This window comes from Monomorium pharaonis, chromosome 4 (genome assembly GCF_013373865.1).
Source record: "Monomorium pharaonis isolate MP-MQ-018 chromosome 4, ASM1337386v2, whole genome shotgun sequence".
NCBI classification, from domain to species: Eukaryota; Metazoa; Arthropoda; class Insecta; order Hymenoptera; family Formicidae; genus Monomorium; species Monomorium pharaonis.
This window is the reverse complement of record NC_050470.1, coordinates 29,904,284-29,924,790: the sequence shown is the minus strand read 5'-3', so window position 1 is coordinate 29,924,790 and position 20,507 is coordinate 29,904,284. Positions and strand designations below refer to the sequence as shown.

General features: G+C 34.2%; 2 protein-coding genes across 5 annotated transcripts in view; both read right to left on the bottom strand.

Annotated features, from left to right (window-relative positions):
- The window catches only part of LOC105828505 (ATP-binding cassette sub-family G member 1), a 28,973-nt gene extending 22,383 nt beyond the window's left edge, over positions 1 to 6,590 (bottom strand). The window contains exon 1 of one of the 3 annotated variants that reach the window (XM_012666863.3): positions 5,498 to 6,590. The gene's annotated coding sequence lies outside the window, so the exon portion shown is untranslated. Of the gene's footprint in view, positions 1 to 4,150; positions 4,652 to 5,497 lie in introns of those variants that run through there. The other 2 variants (XM_012666862.3, XM_012666864.3) reach the window with 2 other exon arrangements.
- Positions 6,591 to 8,835: 2,245 nt separating this feature from the next.
- On the bottom strand, positions 8,836 to 18,516 carry LOC105828962. 2 transcript variants are annotated; one of them, XM_012667566.3, is made up of 8 exons: positions 18,249 to 18,516; positions 15,793 to 18,012; positions 13,048 to 13,752; positions 12,423 to 12,656; positions 11,966 to 12,342; positions 11,419 to 11,670; positions 11,167 to 11,347; positions 8,836 to 10,820 (listed from the first exon to the last, which is right to left on the bottom strand). In XM_012667566.3, the coding sequence occupies exons 2-8, from the start codon at positions 17,908 to 17,910 to the stop codon at positions 10,788 to 10,790; spliced, it is 3,900 nt and encodes a 1,299-aa protein (XP_012523020.1). In that variant the 5' UTR covers positions 17,911 to 18,012; positions 18,249 to 18,516; the 3' UTR covers positions 8,836 to 10,787. The 2 variants fall into 2 exon arrangements, with proteins under 2 accessions (XP_012523020.1, XP_036142062.1); XM_036286169.1 differs by having other exon boundaries at positions 18,254 to 18,516.
- Positions 18,517 to 20,507: the final 1,991 nt, after the last annotated feature.

The following is a 20,507-nucleotide window of genomic DNA, read 5'->3' as shown; positions in this document are numbered from 1 at the left end:
TGTTCTCAAGGTTAACCACGTCACGGCGATAAGCCCGTTGTTACTCAGCGTTAAAATTACAACACATAATAATACTTTAATATATCAAGATCGGACTTTGAAAGAGACATACGTACGTCCTACGGGGAGATTTTATGAGCGAAAAGAATTTCTCAGATTATGCTAATTTTGGAGAACCTGCTGTTCCAAGAGGTCGTTCACCAGCAAATTCTCATATCGCGACGCTTGTAAACACAGTACATTGTATTTTGCATCGACAACTTCGGCGACAAAACGAAGTTAGTCTGATCAAAAATCAATGAAACAAAGATAACATTTTTTAATCGATTTTGTCACTCAATTTTGTCGATCTACAAAATATCGTTTCATTAATTTGTTTACTCGTTTCTCGACGCATAAATATATTGTCGACAAAGATATTTATCCGTAAAATCCGATATATATTTTCGCGCAAATTACAGTGTACCGAGCACAGTTGCATAAAAACTGTTTCCTTCTTTTAATTTTATTTTGTTCATTGCGGACAATAAGGAAAATTTTGCAAAGAGATTGATAAAACAATACTCCAGAATTAACTCTAGATCGATATTCCAAGTGCTACTCATATTTTTTTGCATAACACATTATTATTCTAAATAAAAATTTAACCATTAAGATTAAAAATTTATTTTAAGATAACTTTTTTTACATTTGTTTCTCTACTTATGTTGCAAAAGATGTTCAAATAAGTAAATTAACTTTAGTCAAAGTTTATCTCAAAATTTTTGTACAAATTGAAACATTTTTTAGAAATACTGAAAAAAATCTATATCTTTCCTCAGACTCTTTTATACATGTGGATTTCGAAATATTTTCAAACTTATATTAAAAAATTGAGAAAATTTCTAAAAAGTTATAAAATTGTAAAGAAATTCAGAAAATTCTAAAATTTACATAAAAATGTTGAAAAATGTTTTATCAGGAAACACTACGCTATTGTAATGTGAATCTTGTCAAATGATATTTTTACCTATCAAAGCTTTAATAATAAAAACTAAACCGAAGTTAATGTCTTGGTAGTAAAATTCACCTACAGCATTCCAGGATTAAATTAACATGAATATAGGTATAAGACCAACACGAAGCCGGACGTCGGCGCACAAACAGGAATGTTTCGGCCCAAGGCATTGGCCTTACGCTTTTACATTCACATTGATTTTAGCAACGAGCCGCAAATTTTACTACGACTTTTACTTTTACTTCGACCGTGAGTACGAGTTTCCAAACGCAATTATGCATCCGGCACGCGACTGATCGGCGATCGGGATACGTGGGCACCTGAATTTTTCAATTTGTCCCACGCGTCTTCGAACGTAAAAAAAAAAGGAAAACGATCGGATGTCCATTTCCGATCGCTCTCGCTGAAGAATTAAAATATGTAATTTATCCTATCTATATATAAATATACTATCTATATATACCTGTCTGTATATAAATAGAATCTATGTCCAACTTTTTCTTATCTATAATATGATTGCGAATTATATTTATATTTGACGTTATCGATCACATGGATCAGAACGTCATTAAAATATTTTATATATTGTATCATCGTGAGTTACTGTAAACTCGATATACACGTGAAAGCAACTATATAATTGTTGAACAAAAGATTGAATCATCGTCATCATTATTTACGATAATAATAATGAAAGTGATGTAATCTTTTGTGCATGCCGTCGATTGTGAATTGTGTATGCGTCTTTGTTCGCGGTATCATCTTCACCTGAGTAAATTTTTGAAATTTGTAAATTTTCTTGTAGGAAAAATTTCTTTTAATTTCCTATAAAAAAACATACGTTCCTCGTTTAAATAAAACATAATTTTAATCCCCAAATATTCTAGTAAAATAAAATACTAAGACTAATTAGTATTTATTCTTGCTTATATATCATAAATATCTTAATTGTTAAATGCGCAAGAGAATCGTAGGAAAGAATTTAAACGTTTCTTGGAAAATAACTACTTATTAAAAATTATAATCTCGTAAGAATCTCTGTTTCGCAATATTATTCGCAAAAAGTATTTTGCAAAAAAAATTCTTAATAAAAATTCTTAATACAAATTAACAAACGACAAAGCAATGTGCATTTTTTGCATTCAAGCAACTAACTTTTTGTAATATTTTAAAAATTTTATCAGTTTTTGATGTAACTAAATCAATTTGATAAGTCATTAATTTTGTTTTAACTTAATTTAGCTTAAAAATATATTAACTTATCCATCACTAAGGTAATCAATCAATTGCACGTACATTAATCAATAACTTGATTTATTATACAGAAAATAAAGCCGTATTATATGAGCGTGCAAAAAGTCAATTATTCCGGAAAAATACAGAACGGACTTCATAAAAATGCTCTTATCATTTCGCGATAACTACGAAGGCTGCTGCATGCTTATTAAACGCGTGGATAATACATGTTCTGTTTTACGTAGTCACGTTGACATTGGGGGTAGGAATTGTTGGTTGTAGAATGAAAAAAAAATGTAAAAGAAATCGCCAGAAAAAACAATTTCTGCAGTTTCATTGCAGTACAGCGTTAATGAAACTAACTCGAGAATCTTAACTCGAACGTATACAAGGAGTGTATTAGCTTGAGACAAAAGACTCGTTGAAGGCACTGTTGAAGGAACTTTTGGGCCTCAAGGAGGCACGGAGCGGTCGAGCCGAACAAAATAAGTGAAAGAGGAAGTGAGTCACGTAGAAACGTGGAAGTAGGTGTGAATAAACGAGAAACCGTCCTACTTTCACAAAATAATACATAGGTACGTGAGCTCTCCTCGTCATATAAAAATCTTCATTGTATATTCGAGATGTTTTGTCAAAAGACACTGGTGACGTTCGAATCGTCGCAATAATTTTTACGACCGTTGCGGTGACCACGAGAATTGCCAATAAGATTTCTTTTTTTATTGTCGTTCATTTTTCCAACACGATTTATGCACATGTTTTTACGTACGTGAGTCTTCTTCGCATTGTTTGAATAAATGTACAATTAAAAAATTTACTCCGTTTCAAAAGAAATTTACAATGTCTTATTAAGCGAGAAAAGATCAAGTAGCGCTCTAAAACCTGTCCGTCCGCAAATCAAATGTGATCCGCAGATCGAAAGGCGGAAGCAAATCTCCTTTTTCTTTTTTTTTTCTTCTCTCTCTCTCTTTTTTACGGAAACCAGTTCGTAATGTGAAACGAACATTGATGTAAAATTATTATTTTATCGTCGGCACCGATTTCACGGCCGCAAGCTGACCTTGTTGATTTTACAGAGGGAATAATTATAGATTGGATGTTTTCGCGTACTGTTTAATAAAGAAAAAGTTAGTGTTATGGCTCTTTTATTTGCATTTTGTATAATAACTGTTGTAGTAGCACAATACATTGGTTAATATTTGTTAAACATTGGGAATGTATTGGCTAATGTTTTCCCAAAGCGCCAATATTGCTCATAAAATATTAGTTTCAAATTAAAATGCAATTCATATTCAATATAAAGAATTGAATAAATATTGTTATTTAATATTTCTTCAACATTTGCACAATGTTAAATCAATATAAACCTAACATTGCTGCTTACAATTAGACTTGGTTAAATAAGGTGAAGCGTCTACTTTACAATATTGAACCAATATTTGGAGATAGTGCATTACATTACTTCCCAATATTGCGTTAATGTTTTGTGCTAAAGATATAATTCAACGCTAAAACATTTCTAGTAATGAGAAATAATATAAATGCAATATTAGTCCAATATTGTAAAGTAGATGCTTCACCTTATTTAGCTAATTTGTTTTCAGCAGTAATATTAGTTCAATATTTTGTGACCAATATTGGCGTTACATTAGGAAAACATTAGCCGATGCAACCCAATATAACTACTTTAGCCAACATTAACCAAGGTACTGCTAATGTATTGTACTACCAGATATTTCGAAAAAATTTTAAAATGCTTAAAAGTAAGAAAATGTCTTATAACAAATGTGTTGTGTATTGACATATTAGCGCTACTATGCCGTTAATTACCAGCTATAATTGATTTCATAAGTAATCATTAGAGTTCCTCATCACTTAATAACAGAGATATAGCGGGTGGCCATAATATTTACTTACTTTTCCTCTGCATACATGCGCATATATAGCTCGACGTTGTAGGAGCAACAAAGGACAACTTAACCACGGGTAACTAGCATGTCTAACGGTATCTGGATACTCGCTTAGCACGAGAGCGAGCCTCGTAATGCTTCCTTCTTCTAGCTTCCTACATCTAAAAACTGGGTTCAATCACGCGACTCGTTTCTACGATTTATTTTCTAGCTATCTCTTCGATCTGCATCGAGCAGCATGAAGCTCGATACGACTAATGCTAGACGGCTCGTTTCCGTTAAAATCGTTCGTCGGTTCGTGAGGACAAATGACGTGTACATTTTGCGATTGAAACACGGACACACGCGCGATCGTAATTATAATTCTGTAAATCATTTCCGGCGTACGTACCGAATACAAAGACGCACACATTACTAAATCATTACACAGCTCTATAAAGTGTGTGACGCAATAAAGGTGCGCTTTAAAGAGATAATGAAAAATTATTTTTAGAAAACAGCCATTTCAATCAACTACTTATATATGCATATCTAAAATGATATATATATATATATATATATGTTTTTATACACACACACGCGCGCACGCGCGCGCGCGCGAATATACGTATGTATGTATTAAAATGTGACAATAATTAAAATTCAAATCGAATCAAATTAAACCATAACGGATTCGATGCAATTTTTGGAATAAAATAAAAATCATCGATAATCTAATTTCAAATCAATCGTTTATTTTGATTATTTTATATCTCCCGCGCAATTAATTTTGTATCAGCGCCTGATTGTCAATCTACAATTCTACAAAATAATTTTACCGTAAATCTTATAAATTATTCAGAAATCTGTGTACGCACAATAGACAATTATCTTCATAAATTTATTTTGACATTTCATAGATTTGTACTATATATTATTTTATAAAATTTAGAACGGATTGTACCATTATAAATTTTCCCAATAAAAAGTGCATTAAAGTACAATCGCTACACATACCGATAACATTATAATTTTTGCAATATTTAATACTTATTTATCAATATAATACCTCACATTTATAGTATCCATTATAAATTTATGCTTAGCACGTTTTTGGTAATTAATATTTTCTAAAATTCTTGTAATTAATTTTCTCGTCTGTTAAAAGGGACTCGCAGCGTCACTGAAAATATTTTTTATTACGTTCAACGTATAATGTAAATCCGGGAGAATTCGATTCAGGCTTGATATTCATATTCGAAACAAAGAGATTCGATTTGATTTGATTCGACTTCACAAATGGCTGGATTCGCATGCCTCATACGTTTACACACATGCTCCCGCGTGTGTACATATAACAGAAACATTGACATACCCGTCTATTTCGGAGCACGCACTGAGAACTGTCACGTACGTACTATGACGTACGTACAACTCGGCAGACGTATATACGTCCGCGGGACGATCGATATGGCACAATTTGTCCGCGCGACCGAGTAGAAAAAAAAATAGACAGAAACGCATCTACGTACCGTTGCGAGCACGGCCGTTGGAGCGTGTGCGGGCTTTTAAAATTTGGGGGGCGAGTGGCGCACCGACCGGGTGAAGTCTTCCGTTCGTACTACCGCCGACTGCTGGGGGAGTAACGTGACCGTCATAGCCGAAAGCTCGCCGACGACTGGCGGACTGGCGTCGTGGCGTCGTTTCGCACCACCGCGAACCACGAGCCGCGACGACGGATGTCCGTGCATCGTGGCTCGCTCTGGACATTAGAAACCGACTAAGCCGACCGTGTCTCTCAAACTTCGACGCTAAGACTAAGGGTCGACTCTGATCCGAGCCTCGATTAATTTAATCTAATCTAATTTAATTCCCCGAGTGTCGGAGAGGGCGGAGCTTGCTTTGCGTAAAATTCCAAACAGCAAAATTTATGCCCGCCGAATCTCCCTAATTTATCCTCGTGTACACATGTATTATCTTAAAAATAAAAATGGATATTCTGTCGCTCGTTAAGTTAATCGGGACTCCATTAAAGTCAATTCAATTTATCTAGCGGTTTTTTTTTCCCCCGGGGAAACAGTGCAATAGACCACTATGTAACGCTTATGGCAAACCTCATCGCATGGTAAATTACCTCGTACGAACGCGATACTTTTTTTCCTACATATGCAATTAGCGCAATTCCGAAGAAAGTACTTAACCGCCGTAGCAATGACAGTCATCTCAGACTACTGTGATTGACCTGATAAAAAATTTTCCTTATAACATATATAAAATTATATACGAAATACGTCCATGTTTATACTAGTTCCTTTTTTTGCAAGATTTGATATAAAATAAATAGTACTTATATCGAAAAGACAAAAATTAATTAAAAGGATAATTTTCGAATTGTTTCGCTTACAAATAGAGAGAGAGAGTTAAGTAGGAGAAAAAATTGCCTATATATTATAATCATATATATATTTGTACGTATATTCTATGAAAATTTTTTACCGGAGAATTATTTCTATCATATAGAAGAAGAGGGATCAATGTTCAGTGATAATTTAGTTCTTTCATTTAAAAAAAAAAAAAAAAAAAATTATAAGAATAATCACTCCGCGTTAATATTAATCAATGAAAGAACTGCACAAGAAGATGCAAGTACCAATGTTTAATTCTTCTTTATTCTTCTTAAAAAACATAATCATAAAATTATATTATCTTGTTTAAGTGATAAAGTGTTTTTCAAAAAAATATATATAAAATCTTCAAACTGCGCCAATTGGAAATAAAATAAATATATATTTTTTTCAAATGTAACTGTTGTGCAATTACTTTAAAAAAATAAAATCCAAGTGATACATGTATCTTGTATTATCATTTAAAGGTAGTTTCATCAGGTAACTCGTTCTTATGCTTTTGAGGCTGTAATTTTTTATTGCATCAATGTGTCAACATATGCACAGTGGCTCGTTCGGAATGCCGACCGATTACAAGTTTGTTTTATTATTTATTTTATCAATTCGTTTTATTAGTTCATCTTGCCTTTAACAGGCTGGTCTTCACGTGTAATGTTCTCAGAATCTCGACCCGAGTACCTGACATGGATCACGTCCTCCAGCCGACTTATTATGCCAGAGATAAAGAACAAGTAATAGACATCTAATAAACATCTATTAGATGTCATCAATGATTAATCCAATTTATGGATCTGATTTATTTGTCTTCTTCCTAGACATAGGAATTTGCAACATTATGATACAACCTCTGTGTGTGTGTGTGTGTGTGTGTGTGTGTGTGTGTGTGTGTGTGTGTGTGTGTGTGTGTGTGTGTGTGTGTGTGTGTGTGTGTGTGTGTGTGTGTGTGTGTGTGTGGGTGTGTGAGAGAGAGAGAGAGAGAAAGAATCCGGGAATGCTGACCATCATCCTTAATGTGATCTTGCTTTTCATTTCTTTGCCTTCTGCAGCGATGAATAATTTTGTTTGATTTGCCTCAAGCGATACAGATGCCGATACGCACACGTGCACGCACGTACACGCGCGGCGTAATCGGAATGCCAAACGCTTCTACGTACACACGTAAAGTTCAAGTTGACGTAAATATCTCCGACATTTCGTTAATTAGGTGGTTTATACATATTAATCTATTTTCTTATTCATTTATTCTCTTATGGGTCTACACGGTTTGCATTTTTTTTCTCTCTTTCAAATTCTAAATCCGACACAGATATGTTCCTAATATAGAATCCTACACCTGAAAATAAAGCCAAAGTTGAAGGCGGCTTTGCTACACAAGAGTGTAGCAAAAATTTAGGAAAACACGCAAAACTTCCATGCCATTTCTTAACGACGGATCACGCTCCGGCTCGAGGACAACCTCGGGCGAAACAAGACGTTAAACGATAAGCGAGACACGCGATAAATGAGCGCATTCTTCGTCGGGCCAGGATGGAAGTTCGGAAAAAATATATAATTAGGGAGATTTCTCAATCTGTTCTCCGCCGCGCTCAGAACGTTCAACTTTCGTGTAAATGCAATATTGTTCGAAAAACCGGCTCTTTATATACTGATGAGCGTGAAGGACGTTTCTTTTTCTTTTTCTTTATCCTTTCCTCTTTTATGGATCTTCGTACTTCACGACAGATTTTCTCCTCCTTTCGCCTTTCTGTCTCTTCTCTTCTTTTCTCCGAAAACATGTAGATTTGTTGAGCACAATATATTTCGTTCATATCCTACAAGACATCTAATTAAGACGTCTTAATAATGTTAATATCTCTAATGTCAATAAGACATCATTAATTATCATTGGCGTCACCTTGTTTATGGGAGCCAGTCTAGCCTGTGAGAGTGCATTGTATTTTCGCATCAAAATTTTGATACGGGAAGGCACTGTCGTACATGAAAAGAACAGTGTCGAGATATCTAAAAATAATTATGTACAAAAAATATTTAAATCAAAATAATTATAATGAACGCTCAAGTTGGTTGCTAGAATATCAAAATTTTCTAAAACATTCACCACGCTACGTAATTACACTGATGGTCCAACGTAATTATTTTCAGATCTGTAGTATCCGCCTTAATTTTTGTACGCGTTAGCAAAACGCACACCCGTTCTCTCTCCGCATCATCGGTTTATTCGCAACAATATGTTACGCAGCAAGTCCATGTATCCAGTGTATCCATTCTAATATCTTTATTATAGCAAAAATATTGTTCTTTTCTTTTTAAATAGCTTTATTTCGTGAAATAACAATCGTGGTGAGATAATAATCCGTCTTCAGATACCTTTGATTTCCGTTCGATTCTGCTTCCGGCTGCGGCTCACTTAACCCTAAGAATATTTCAATCAATCAAAAAAACAATTATATACACGAAGCGTTCATAGCACCAAATAGGACCATGGTCAGAGTCACATGAAATTATTCACAAAATTCCACTCAAAACTTTCTATAACTTATGCAGAGTCGCGGGAATTGAAAAACTTGCAAAAGTTCGTGCACTCGCAGAGCGATTGCTCCATCGTTCAAGCTTTATAAAGACACTCGTTATATCGCCAAATTGCATTTTTTTTAACGTCCTATGTCGACCACTGTTCTTATCTTATTCTTATCATTACGCGAGAAATGACCTTGACACAAGCTACAGTTTGTTTCCGTGCTTTTACTCCGTTATTTTCCGATTTCCATTCTCTCAGAAATTAAATATTTATAGGCATGACAAACACGTAACTGTACAAAAGAGTTTCTCTCAATTATCAAGTATTAGCTTCATCAAATGTCAATAGCCGCTGTAGAGACTATCTGTTGCTAATAGCGAATTTTTAAAGGAGCTTCTCAAACATCATTTGCATTGACGTAATTATTCACTATTATTATTCATAATTAATATTAATGGTTTTTCTGATTTAATGGATTTTATTCTGAAACGTGCGTCGTTCGGAATTATCAATGCAATAAACAAAATTTACATGAAATCTTTACGAGAAGTAATAATAATCTAATCGCATGATATCCAAGTCACTGAATTTCGCATTTAACATATGAAGAAACTACAGCAACTCTCCGGACATTCGTAAAATCATTATTTTTTCTTAATTTGCAAATTTATTTTGTTAATAATTAAAATATATGAATAAATTTTAAATAACGTCGTCAAAAATTATCATTTCTAAAAAAATAAAATAATTTGTGCGTAAAAAACATATCGCGTATATTTATGTCATCGCATACATATACATCACAAACATGTAACATTTTATAATTTAACGAGTTTTTAATTTGTAATTCTGCACTTTTACGCTTTTTGCACATAAACTAACGTTTTAAATACAGAAAGAGAACAATAAGAAAATATAAAAGTATCAAGAATTAAAAACAATAGCAACTTATCTTAACATTAATAATATTCTGATAATCTAACAATATGTATGATTATAAAGTAGGATTAGCATAATATAAAGTAGCATAAACCATTTTTACAAAATAGGAACAAATATATTTTTCATAGGTGAACTCATAAAAATATGTTGTAGCTTCATATCATATAAAAACAATTAAGTTTACTGTTTGTAATGTTTTAGCTATAAAATAAATTGAGAAATTGCAGATATAATGAGAAAATAATAGTATAAATTGATTTTTTTATATGTCACATCTTATTATGAATATAACCTGAAATTTTGATCCTTTCTCTCTAATTTATTCCAATTTTGTCAACTTTTTTTAAAATTAAAATTATTTGTAATCTTATATCCCATTCCTCAATTTGTGAGTTATAATATCTGCCATTATATTATTCTGTATTTTGTACTTTCATTCTTAGAGCGGGAGCACAGACTTTTGCACAACGCATAATGTCTAATACATAAAAGAATCAATCGGAATCATTTATTTCCCTCCCCAGGATAGAAATAAAGATCTCTGATTGGTTAATTCTCTTATGCATTATCCAAAAGTCTATGCTCCTTCCTTTATAATCACTTATATGACTGCACCTAATTGAACAAGACTAGCAACTGTTGGTTCACAAAATACTGTCTTACTTGTATCAAGAATAAATCTGTAGATGTATATGTATAAAAGAAACTATTAATATACGGCCTTCCTTAAAATATGAAATAAATTTAGAACAAATTAATTAAAAAATGTTTTCTTAACAGTTAATAGTGATGCAAAGTTGTCATTGAAATTGCCTCGCAATCCTATTATGTATCTGAAAATTATTTTCAAATGTTAATATACGATTAAATAACAAAAATATATCTATAAATTTAAAAATATATATCAATAAAATATATTAAAATATCTTGTTAATCCATGTGATTTAAAATATAAATATTACATGTAAATACTTATAGTCAATTTTGAACTATTTTCCAGATTGCGTATAGTGTATTAAATTGTGCAATTTACATGTCTACTGGCTCGCCAAATATTTATATTTCTTTGCACATTTAAAATTACATGTTCTACATATAATATTTGTATTTTAAATTATTCATATATGCGTATTTATTTGAAAATTTAGACTATATATGTGTATATCTGTGTATATCTACCATTGCATTGTTAACAATATCTTCATGAGGACCTTTGCTTTTAGGTGGTAACTTTGGTAAAAGCGCATCAACATTTATATCGACTTGAGGATCTTTTTCTTTCATCTGCTTCACAGTTTCATGGCAAACTTTGATTACAGATTCAGCATTCAAACGACGATTATCACTCCATAATGGACAACTGTTAAAAAAAATGCACAAGATAATGTTGACTCGCACAATAATATCGAACTACATATTATCAAAACTTACAGATTTGAACGTTCCGCTCCTTGACCTTGAAAGTGCGTATAATCAGTTACTGGTTTATCACAAATGTAACACATTTCAGCGCCACATAAACAAGTCATTTTATTACAACCTTCTTCCTTGAAAAATATGCGATTGCAACGGTAACATTTCCGTACCAGAGCTTCAGTCATTTTCTCTTCTAAGTACAAACGCGCGGATTCAGATTTTTTTTCATTACACTTCAGAGGCACGTGATTCAGCTCCTTGCAAAATCTAATGCAAAAACAATTCATTAGTGTGTAATGTGCAATCGTACACATTTCTCTCTAAATATTTTTTCAAAGATAATTGCCAAATTATCAGCTAAATTACATGAAAATATAAACGTTTCTTCAAAAATTTACATTAACAAAGAAAATATTATTCTATGAAATAAAAAGTATTTTGTATTCTGGAGTGTTCTAAAACAATTTTCATTATATATATTAAATTTAAGACATAGAATTTAATAACAATAAAATTCAATAACAAAAACATCAAAATTTTACAGCAACAACATCAAACTTACCTGCATGACTCTTTCATGCATTCGGGGTTAAGGCATTTAAAAATTTTATCTTCGGGTGGTGGTATAGATGCAAAATGACAAAATGGGCACGATACTAAACCTTCAACTCCAGCAGCCATTACTTCAGCTTCTTGCTGCTTGCAAAGTAAAATACTAAATTTAGTTGGCGGCAACACTCGCTGAAGTACAGATATAGGGATTTCACAGCCGCACTGTAACAAGCAATCGATGCGCGTTTTCCCATCTCCTAATATCACATCTGTACTCCGTATGATACATGAATTGCAAAATAAATGACCATCCTCACATGTGGAACACTTTGATGGCATACATTCGTTATCGTAACAACATTGGCATTCAAGCAGTTCATTTTTTGCCTTAAAAAAGTAAATCAACATGAAATAACAATTTATCTAAAAGACGATTTTAGTTTCTATTTTAAAACATTTGGCATTACCTTGAGCTCATTAAATTCTTGTTCTTCCTTTACTTTTATTTCGTTCAAATATTTTTTAAGATCTGTTTTATGTCGTATAAAGGCACACTCCTGAAGAAACGGTATATCTTCTGTCAGAACCATTTTTATATTATATCGTTTAGTTTTCATATCAGGATTTAACGCTTCCAGAGCCTTTGCAGTTAAACTTAAATTATGATTATACTGAACATATGCTTTCATCAATGTGTTTACCTGCAAAAAATATCACATACTTTATACATATCATTGTATATTTAACTCATATATTATTTAATATCAATGTTGGATAATAATAAAGTAGTAAGCAGAAAATTAAGATTTTTTTTATTTTATATTATTAAAGAAATGTTAAGTAGAAACATATTATAATTTTATCGTGCTAAGAATAAATAACCAAAATCATATATGTAAATAAACTCAAGGTAACTTGTAGTAAAGTATCATGCTATTTGACTTTTGAGATAACACAACAATAATAATCTTAAAGTTTAGACCATACTACTGCAACCCAACACCAATCGAAAATTCATAATCAAGAATAATTAAAACTAATTCAGCATTTAAAAAACTATCTTAAAGTGTAATTAAAAAATTTAATACTTACTCTCAATTTACTAAAATAAAATTTGAGAAAATCTACTGCGTGCGGATTAAATAGACACTTTCTCTTATGATCTTCAAAGTGTGCAAATGGATCTGGAAATATTTCTAAAAAATTGTTTACTTGGAAATCTGTAGTGTATTGCTTTTGTTGATCTGTAATCTTTTTTTTAGCCAGATATTGTTCTCTTGTGGGATAATTCGGGTTTTCCAATTTTGATTGAACAAATTCCTTAAAACGTTCAGGATCATTATATATCTCCTCAACTACTTTTCTTAGATAAACAGGATCTGCTTCAGGAAATATCATTAATAAATCCGCATATTTTTCATTCATATCATAAGCTGGATTTGGTTCTTCCGCCGCTGGCTTAGTTTCGTTGATTAGATTCTTTTGATCGCAGTTGAGCAATATCTCAACTAAATATTCCAACAATGCACCTTCATTTTGAATTTGCTCATCATCTTTTACATATTGATGACATAATCTTTTAATGTAATTGGTTTTTATGCTCGGAAACATAGGTAATAGTTTAACATAGATTTTATTAGCTTTCTCACTTAATATTATTTCTTTACTATTATCTTTTACTATAAGTTTCGGTTCCTCCGTGTTTGGAAACTTCAAGTTTCGACATTTATCAGAATTCTTTGTATTATTCGGCTGTATATTATTCGCAATGGTTCCCACAGTGGCTAATAATGGTAACTAAAAATAAAATAATTGATTAATATCTACATATATAATAAAAGTTGAAGCTGCATATCCATTAACTATATATCTGTTCACTTAAACTACAGTTGAAAGAATCTATTATAAATTTGATAAGAGTGTATAAAATATGAGTTATGTGAATTAAATATTTGTGAAAAAAAATTTATAAAAGCAAAAAAATATTGAAAATCCAAACCATTGACTCACGAATCTGCCTTGCCTTAAAACGAGTTATCATTATGATAAACGTATTTTAACTCTTCACAAAGGTAAGATTCGAACTACATGGGAGTACTGATGGAGAGAGACTAACGTGTATGTACATTAAGGTACAAAAATAAGTTTCTTTTTCAGTGTAGATAGGGTACAAAAATGAGTTCTTTTTCGGTGTAGATAGATCTAGATGACAAAAATGGTTGTTATACCTCATGCATGTACCTATCTATAAGTAGTGTTTACTTACACCTATCTACACCGAAAAAAAACTCATTTTTTTACACTCCTGTGTACAGATAAATTTTTGCAAAAATTCGGTTGAAATTTAAAACGTGAACCAATCACGACACGCAAAACCGTCGATAAGTGGCCTATTCTTTTTAGCTGTGGCATGTTCTGTAGCTAATATAATCTCTTAATATATTTTTATTTTTTTAAAATCAAATGAAGATTAAATGCATACATAATTCAGCAGAAGTTTTTACAAACGTGACTAATATACGCATACGTTTTTACCTGTCTTCGGTTATGAACTCCAGGTCGATTCATGTCGTTTTATGACTTTAACTTTTCGAGTGTACACTTGGAACTGATCAAGATTTGTGTGTGAAACCGCGCGAAAGTATCAAGACTAAAGCCTATCACACAATGCCAGGGAACAGGCAATAAAAGCAAGAAACAGAAATTATGAATACGAATTTATCGCTTCCGATATACAATAACGTGATAGCAATAAGAGTCAACGATTGTTTCTTGTCATTATTACGTCATTGTGCGGAAGTTTAATGGAGAGGGGAGAGTGATAATTTTTTATTCTACATAATTTCTGTTTTCTGTTCCTCCATCTATTGTCTAGCATTGTGCGATAGACTTAATAAATGTAGAAAAAATGTTAACAAATTCACGGTTTAAATTGGAAACGTGACCTGACCGTGATAAATACAATATGTTGTTGATGGAAAAGATATGAGAAAGATCACAGAAGAGACATAATGTAAGAATGTAAATATTATCTTCTAACGCAACTTTAGTCGAGTAGTAGGATAAATGTCTCAACAGTTGGACTCAGGCACACACAAGAAATGCAAAATCAAGATTTTTAATTTGTTGAACTTTTGTAAGAATCCACCATATGTAAATGTATCTTAATTATATAAATTATATAATTAAGCTAAATATAAAATATGTATAAATCATTTATATTTTATTTTTATTAAATTATTAGTATTAATTATATAATAAAGTATTTAAAAATTAATTACTCTGTGTAAATAAAATGTGTAAAGCTGAGTAAATATCAATATATTCAGATAAAATGCTTGTCTTTTAATATCTAAATACTTGTTGTTAATATCTAAATGCTTGCTCTAAATACTTGTTCTTTGAAATGTTCATCAAGATATATTTTTATTATTCATAAAATACCAAAAAATTACATTCTGATAAATATATCCAGAGACATGTTAAGCTGAACATAACATACAAACATTAATTCTAGTCTAATTGTGCAACAAATTTATTTTTTTAACGTTAATTTTTAATCTTAATTAAAAATTTAAAAAATTTTAATTTTTAATTTTTTAAAAATATTCAAGATTAATAAATTTCATGTAAATATTTGGGGACACAGTTCGATCACTGGACATTTATCATATGCCCGAAAATATAACAGTAGACGCAGCTGCAGCTAAAGCAATCTAAAAAGTCCGCCGATATTTTTTGTTTCTTAAAAATCAAATGAAAGACGAAATAGATTGTATCGTCAGTTTTTTCATCTCCAAGTCGACTAACCTATACAAAATACACACGAATCCTTACCTGTTTCGCATCTCCTTTGTCGAAAACCTGAGGAGCACTCATGCTGCTCGATGACCCCTGCTCGAGATTATAATCTGTCTTGCTACAGCTCGGCCTCGGATGGTCCGAAGGGCTCGGGGTGGACTCGATGGCCTTCGCCGAACTAGACGGCCGATCGTATTCCTCCTTCCCGATTTTCTTACAAAATTCGGGCGGTTTGGTCTCGAGATCCTTCGACAGATCCGAAATCTTCTGCGAAATGACCAGCGCGAAATCCCGCCAGTCCGCCTGCGAGCTCAACTGGGGCTGGGGCTTGTCGAGCCGGACATTAGATGCTTCTTTGTCATCGTTCGACGACCGCGGCGTATCCGGTAACCTCGCCGAATTTGCAGAAATTCGCAAATCGGGCGCGTTGGGTCGACTCGGCCGTTCCAGCCGATCAAGCACTATCGGTCCGCTCTGCTTCACCCGCGAGGGACTCTCCTCGGACACATTAGGCATGTTGCGAACGTTAGTCATATTATGCGTTTCGGGTAGATTAGCTACAGTTACTCGAGGTACAGATATAATAGGTACAGTAGATATAGTAGATATGGCAGGTACAGCGGAGACGGTTACTCGAGGGGCAGGAGAAGGCGGTATTATTATCGTGTCTTTCCCGAGCTCCGTTTCTGAGATATCTCTCGTCACCATTCTAAACTTTGGTGGTGACAAAATGGGACTCTGCCTGTAAAGCTGTCGCTTCTCGACCTTCCCTTGGGGGATGCTGGACAATGCGAAATTAGTCGCGAGCGTGAGCCTCGCCGGCTGCAGCACTCCCGACATCAGGGGTCTTGGGGACCTATTGTTGGGCACGAACAACTCGTGTTTTCTCTTGGTTTCCATGCTGCTAGTCGACGGTTGCGACTCCTTGGCCCTCGCCGAGAAGACCTCGAATGGCACAGATTTCTTTGAATTCGTATGCACAATGTACGTACTGGTATTGTTGCTATTGCTGTTGCTGTTGCTGCTGCTGTTGCTGCACTCAACGTACCCAACGGACTCTTGATTCAATTTCACTTTCTTCGTTGATACCTGATTGACTACGTTGTTATCGTTGAACAGTGCCGCCAATGTGCCATTCTTCTTCATTTCATCAATCTCGTCCGAAAATATCCTGCACTCTGACTTTTTGTTGTCGACATCCATCGGCACCTCGTTCGTCGTGCCCACCTGTTTCTTCTCCTCCAAAACTACCAAGTTCGCGTCCACCTGATCCTTACGCGAAGTGTTCTTCTTATGCTCTATAAGACATACATCACTACTCGAGTATTTGCGTTTCTGCAGAATCTGAGGCTGCGGCCTCTCCTCTGGCAGTAGATCCCACAGTGTCAGCTCAATACGGTTTCTTGCGTGCTGATTGTTACATAGTGTCTTGTAGATCAGACGCTGATTAAACCTGGGTAGAAGGGCGTGTATCAGTTTCGCGTCCTTCAACAACTCGTCCCAGATGGAGGAACCATAAGAGAGTTCCAACTTTGGAGACGCGTTATCGGAATCTCTGCTGTATCCCAGCTTGGGCATGGAGGAGAACATTCCCTTCTTGCTCATCGTATACAAAATATCATTGTTGTTCTCGACCATCACCTCGGCTCCATCTTGGAGCTGATCGTTTACAAGTGCAACTGGCTTATCACCACTAGCCACGACCTGATTCTTTGATGATGACAACAATTTTTCATCAGTTGAAGAGAAGGAGCACGAAGGTGTGGAATCGTTAGCTGGTCTCACAGTATTAATAATCGAGATGTCATTCAGAGAATCGGTGGTGTCGCAGTAATAATAATCCCGATCGTCATCGGAATCCGATGGTACATCGATTATCTCGTCGCTCACATACTTCACCTCTATGGAAGTATTTGGAGTTTTGGGTTCCTTGAAGAGTGCCTTGTCTATGCTCTGGCACATCTCTGAGCGAGTCTCCTCTGAGGTAGACGGTTGCTCCGAGTTGTCATCTTGAACCAACTTTTGGCCCTGATTGCTCTCCTCTTCGGACGTGATAGCATCCATTCCACAAATCATGTCGTCCATCGTTACGGAGTTAGAGCTGACGTTCTCAGGCATCTCCCGCTTCGTCGCGGTATCAACTGTGTCCTGCATCTTCCCTTTCTCTCAAATGTCTCCTCTGAATCTCGAATGAAAGCGTCTACGGAGAGAACATCTCCGTACGTAATCTTACGCCGCTCAATCGTCCGTTACTCGCTGTGAAAAAACAAGAACTATTAAATAGTATTAAAGATATCACAGAGAGATAAGATTTTTCCAGATCTAAAGATATTTTCAGATCTAAGAGCTCACCGATTATAGAATACATTAAATGTAAATATGCGAAAATATGAATAAAAAAGGAGTGAGAACTAGATACACGTGGCGAAAAACGTCTATGCGAAGTTTACACGCAAAAACGTAAGAAAACATGATGAATGAGGAAACATTACCTAACCGTTTGTTGTTGTTGACGTGTGCATCGACGTGCGTTTACGGCTGCAACGCGATTTCGTTAAAAACGTTAATTTCAGTCGTGTGCAGAAACGTGCAGTTCAGAGTGTACGACGACAAACGCTGACCATATCTTCGACGCTCCTTTGCCTCGACGATGCTCGACAGGCCGTGCCGTAAACCGTAACAGTAAACACTACTCTATTTAACGCACAGCACAGGATTGTTCGTGTTTCGGCTCGCCCAGCTCGCCAGCAAATCAGGTTAGAGAAAAAAAAAACACTGCGTGTGAGATATGGCGCGCTGCGATTGGCTGCGCCATATTGAAATTACTTTTTGAACGAAAAATGCGGCAACAAATTTGTTCGTGTCGCTTGAAATTCTAAAAAATTTTCATGTCATTGTAGATCTCTAGACAGCACATAATATTTATAATAATTATTTAATATTACATAAATATTTACCAAAATATTTTATAAATTTTTTTTTATTTACTATAAATATTCTACAAAATATTTAGTCTATATTTTAATAACATGTTAAATAATGATTTTATAACTTTTTTCTTCAAGTATATAAAATATGTATAAAAATTTATAAAATAACATACATTGCACGCAATATAAATAGACTATCTAAATATTTAATTAATCGTCGATATAAAATAGTTATTCTATAATCTTACTATCAATACTAATGTCGCTATCACAGTTTTCTTCCTTCTCCTCTTTACAATATAACTTAGTCTTCTTTCTTGTCTTACATCGTAATTTATATTCCTAGCTAACTCACATTATACGTACAAGGCCTACAATGTTGGCAGGAATAATGGAGTAGGAGTAAAAAGTAAGAAATATGATGCAAGGTCTACAATGTCAGAAGAATAAGGAATAGAAAAAAAAGAGAACTCAGCACATCCTGAGAGCCAAGAAGAGAAAGTCGAAATTGAGTAAGTTTCCACCGAGCGTTCAAATTCGGATTAGAGTCGGGCCTATTAGCCAATGGCTATGCTGGTCACAACGGAAATTAGGTTACTTCCATTGTAACCAGCATAACTATTGGCTAATTGGCCTGACTTTAACTCGATTTGAACTCTCGGTGAAAACTTACTCATATACGGTTTATACACTTAGATTCATCAGGAACTAAGAGCAAGAACTAATCGTGTTGAAGAATTTTACAATAGTTCCACTCCTACATTCTCTGCTGAACTCCATTGTGCGTAGGCTGTACGTGATTCGAAGTCAGTGGTGCAAGTTTTCGGCCATCACGCGCCAGCATCAAGATGGTCTCGATGGTGGGGAACACACACACAAGTTGAGAGTCGTGTCCGTGGTCGAGACACGAACATGATTCTCGACTTGTGTGCGTACCCCCACCAATAGGACCATCTTGGTGCTGGCGATCGAAAACTTGCATCACTGTTCGAAGTTTTCTGATCATATGATGACTAGCCATTCGTCACATGATTGATTGGCATATACATATATAATTAGGTATTGCGATGCCAATGCAAAACATCTGTGTGACCAGTTCTAACTTCTAACATCGAATTAGAATAGAAAGTACTAACGAGGAACATGCGAGAATATGAAAATTCCAGAAAATTTGAAACCGCAGAATTTTAGATCATTAACAGATATCTTTATATTAAAAAAAATTTAATATTTGTTCATAGACGTTTTCTTAATTCGAATACTGAGGTATATTTACCATACTTTTGACTTTTACAATGCATTTGTAGAGTTATTAGCTCAATATCGATGCTAATAAGTATATGTATGAGATTCTCTTCTTTTCCGAAAGAATTGTAAATAACTTATTGCAAAAAATGTTTTTGATTTGTTCTTACTTCTAAAAGACTAATTTACAGAACAAAATATTGTTTTGTTATTAGGGAAAAAGCTTTGTCATTGTGTGCCGCATATTTTTGTAGCACAACTGCCCGTATGTATGTATGTACTGAGAAGTGATCTTTTTTTAAATAAAGATTTTATGTGACTGGGCTATATATGTACATACAGTCATACAGATATACAACGCAGTTTATTATAATAAAGAAATGACGTTTCGTAATTGATTAAATGGCGTAGACACGGAACAACAGAGAGCATGGAACCGGCACTGAAAAGGGAATAGTGACGCGCGCGCGGATTGGCGGAATTACGGCTGGCACGTCGGAGGGGATAGCGTCCCTTCCCGAGATTGGCTCCGCGCGCAGAGGGGGCAATGGACGCGGACCAGGCGGACCAGGGACC

Coding starts and splice junctions, on each gene's coding strand:
- LOC105828962 (XM_012667566.3), bottom strand. CDS start 17,910: ATGCAGGACACAGTTGATACCGCGACGAAGCGGGAGATGCCTGAGAAC. Junction 11,348..11,418: donor GGAGCGGAACGTTCAAATCT/GTAAGTTTTGAT, acceptor TTTTTTTAACAG/TTGTCCATTATGGAGTGATA. Junction 10,821..11,166: donor ATATTGTTAACAATGCAATG/GTAGATATACAC, acceptor AATAATTTTCAG/ATACATAATAGGATTGCGAG.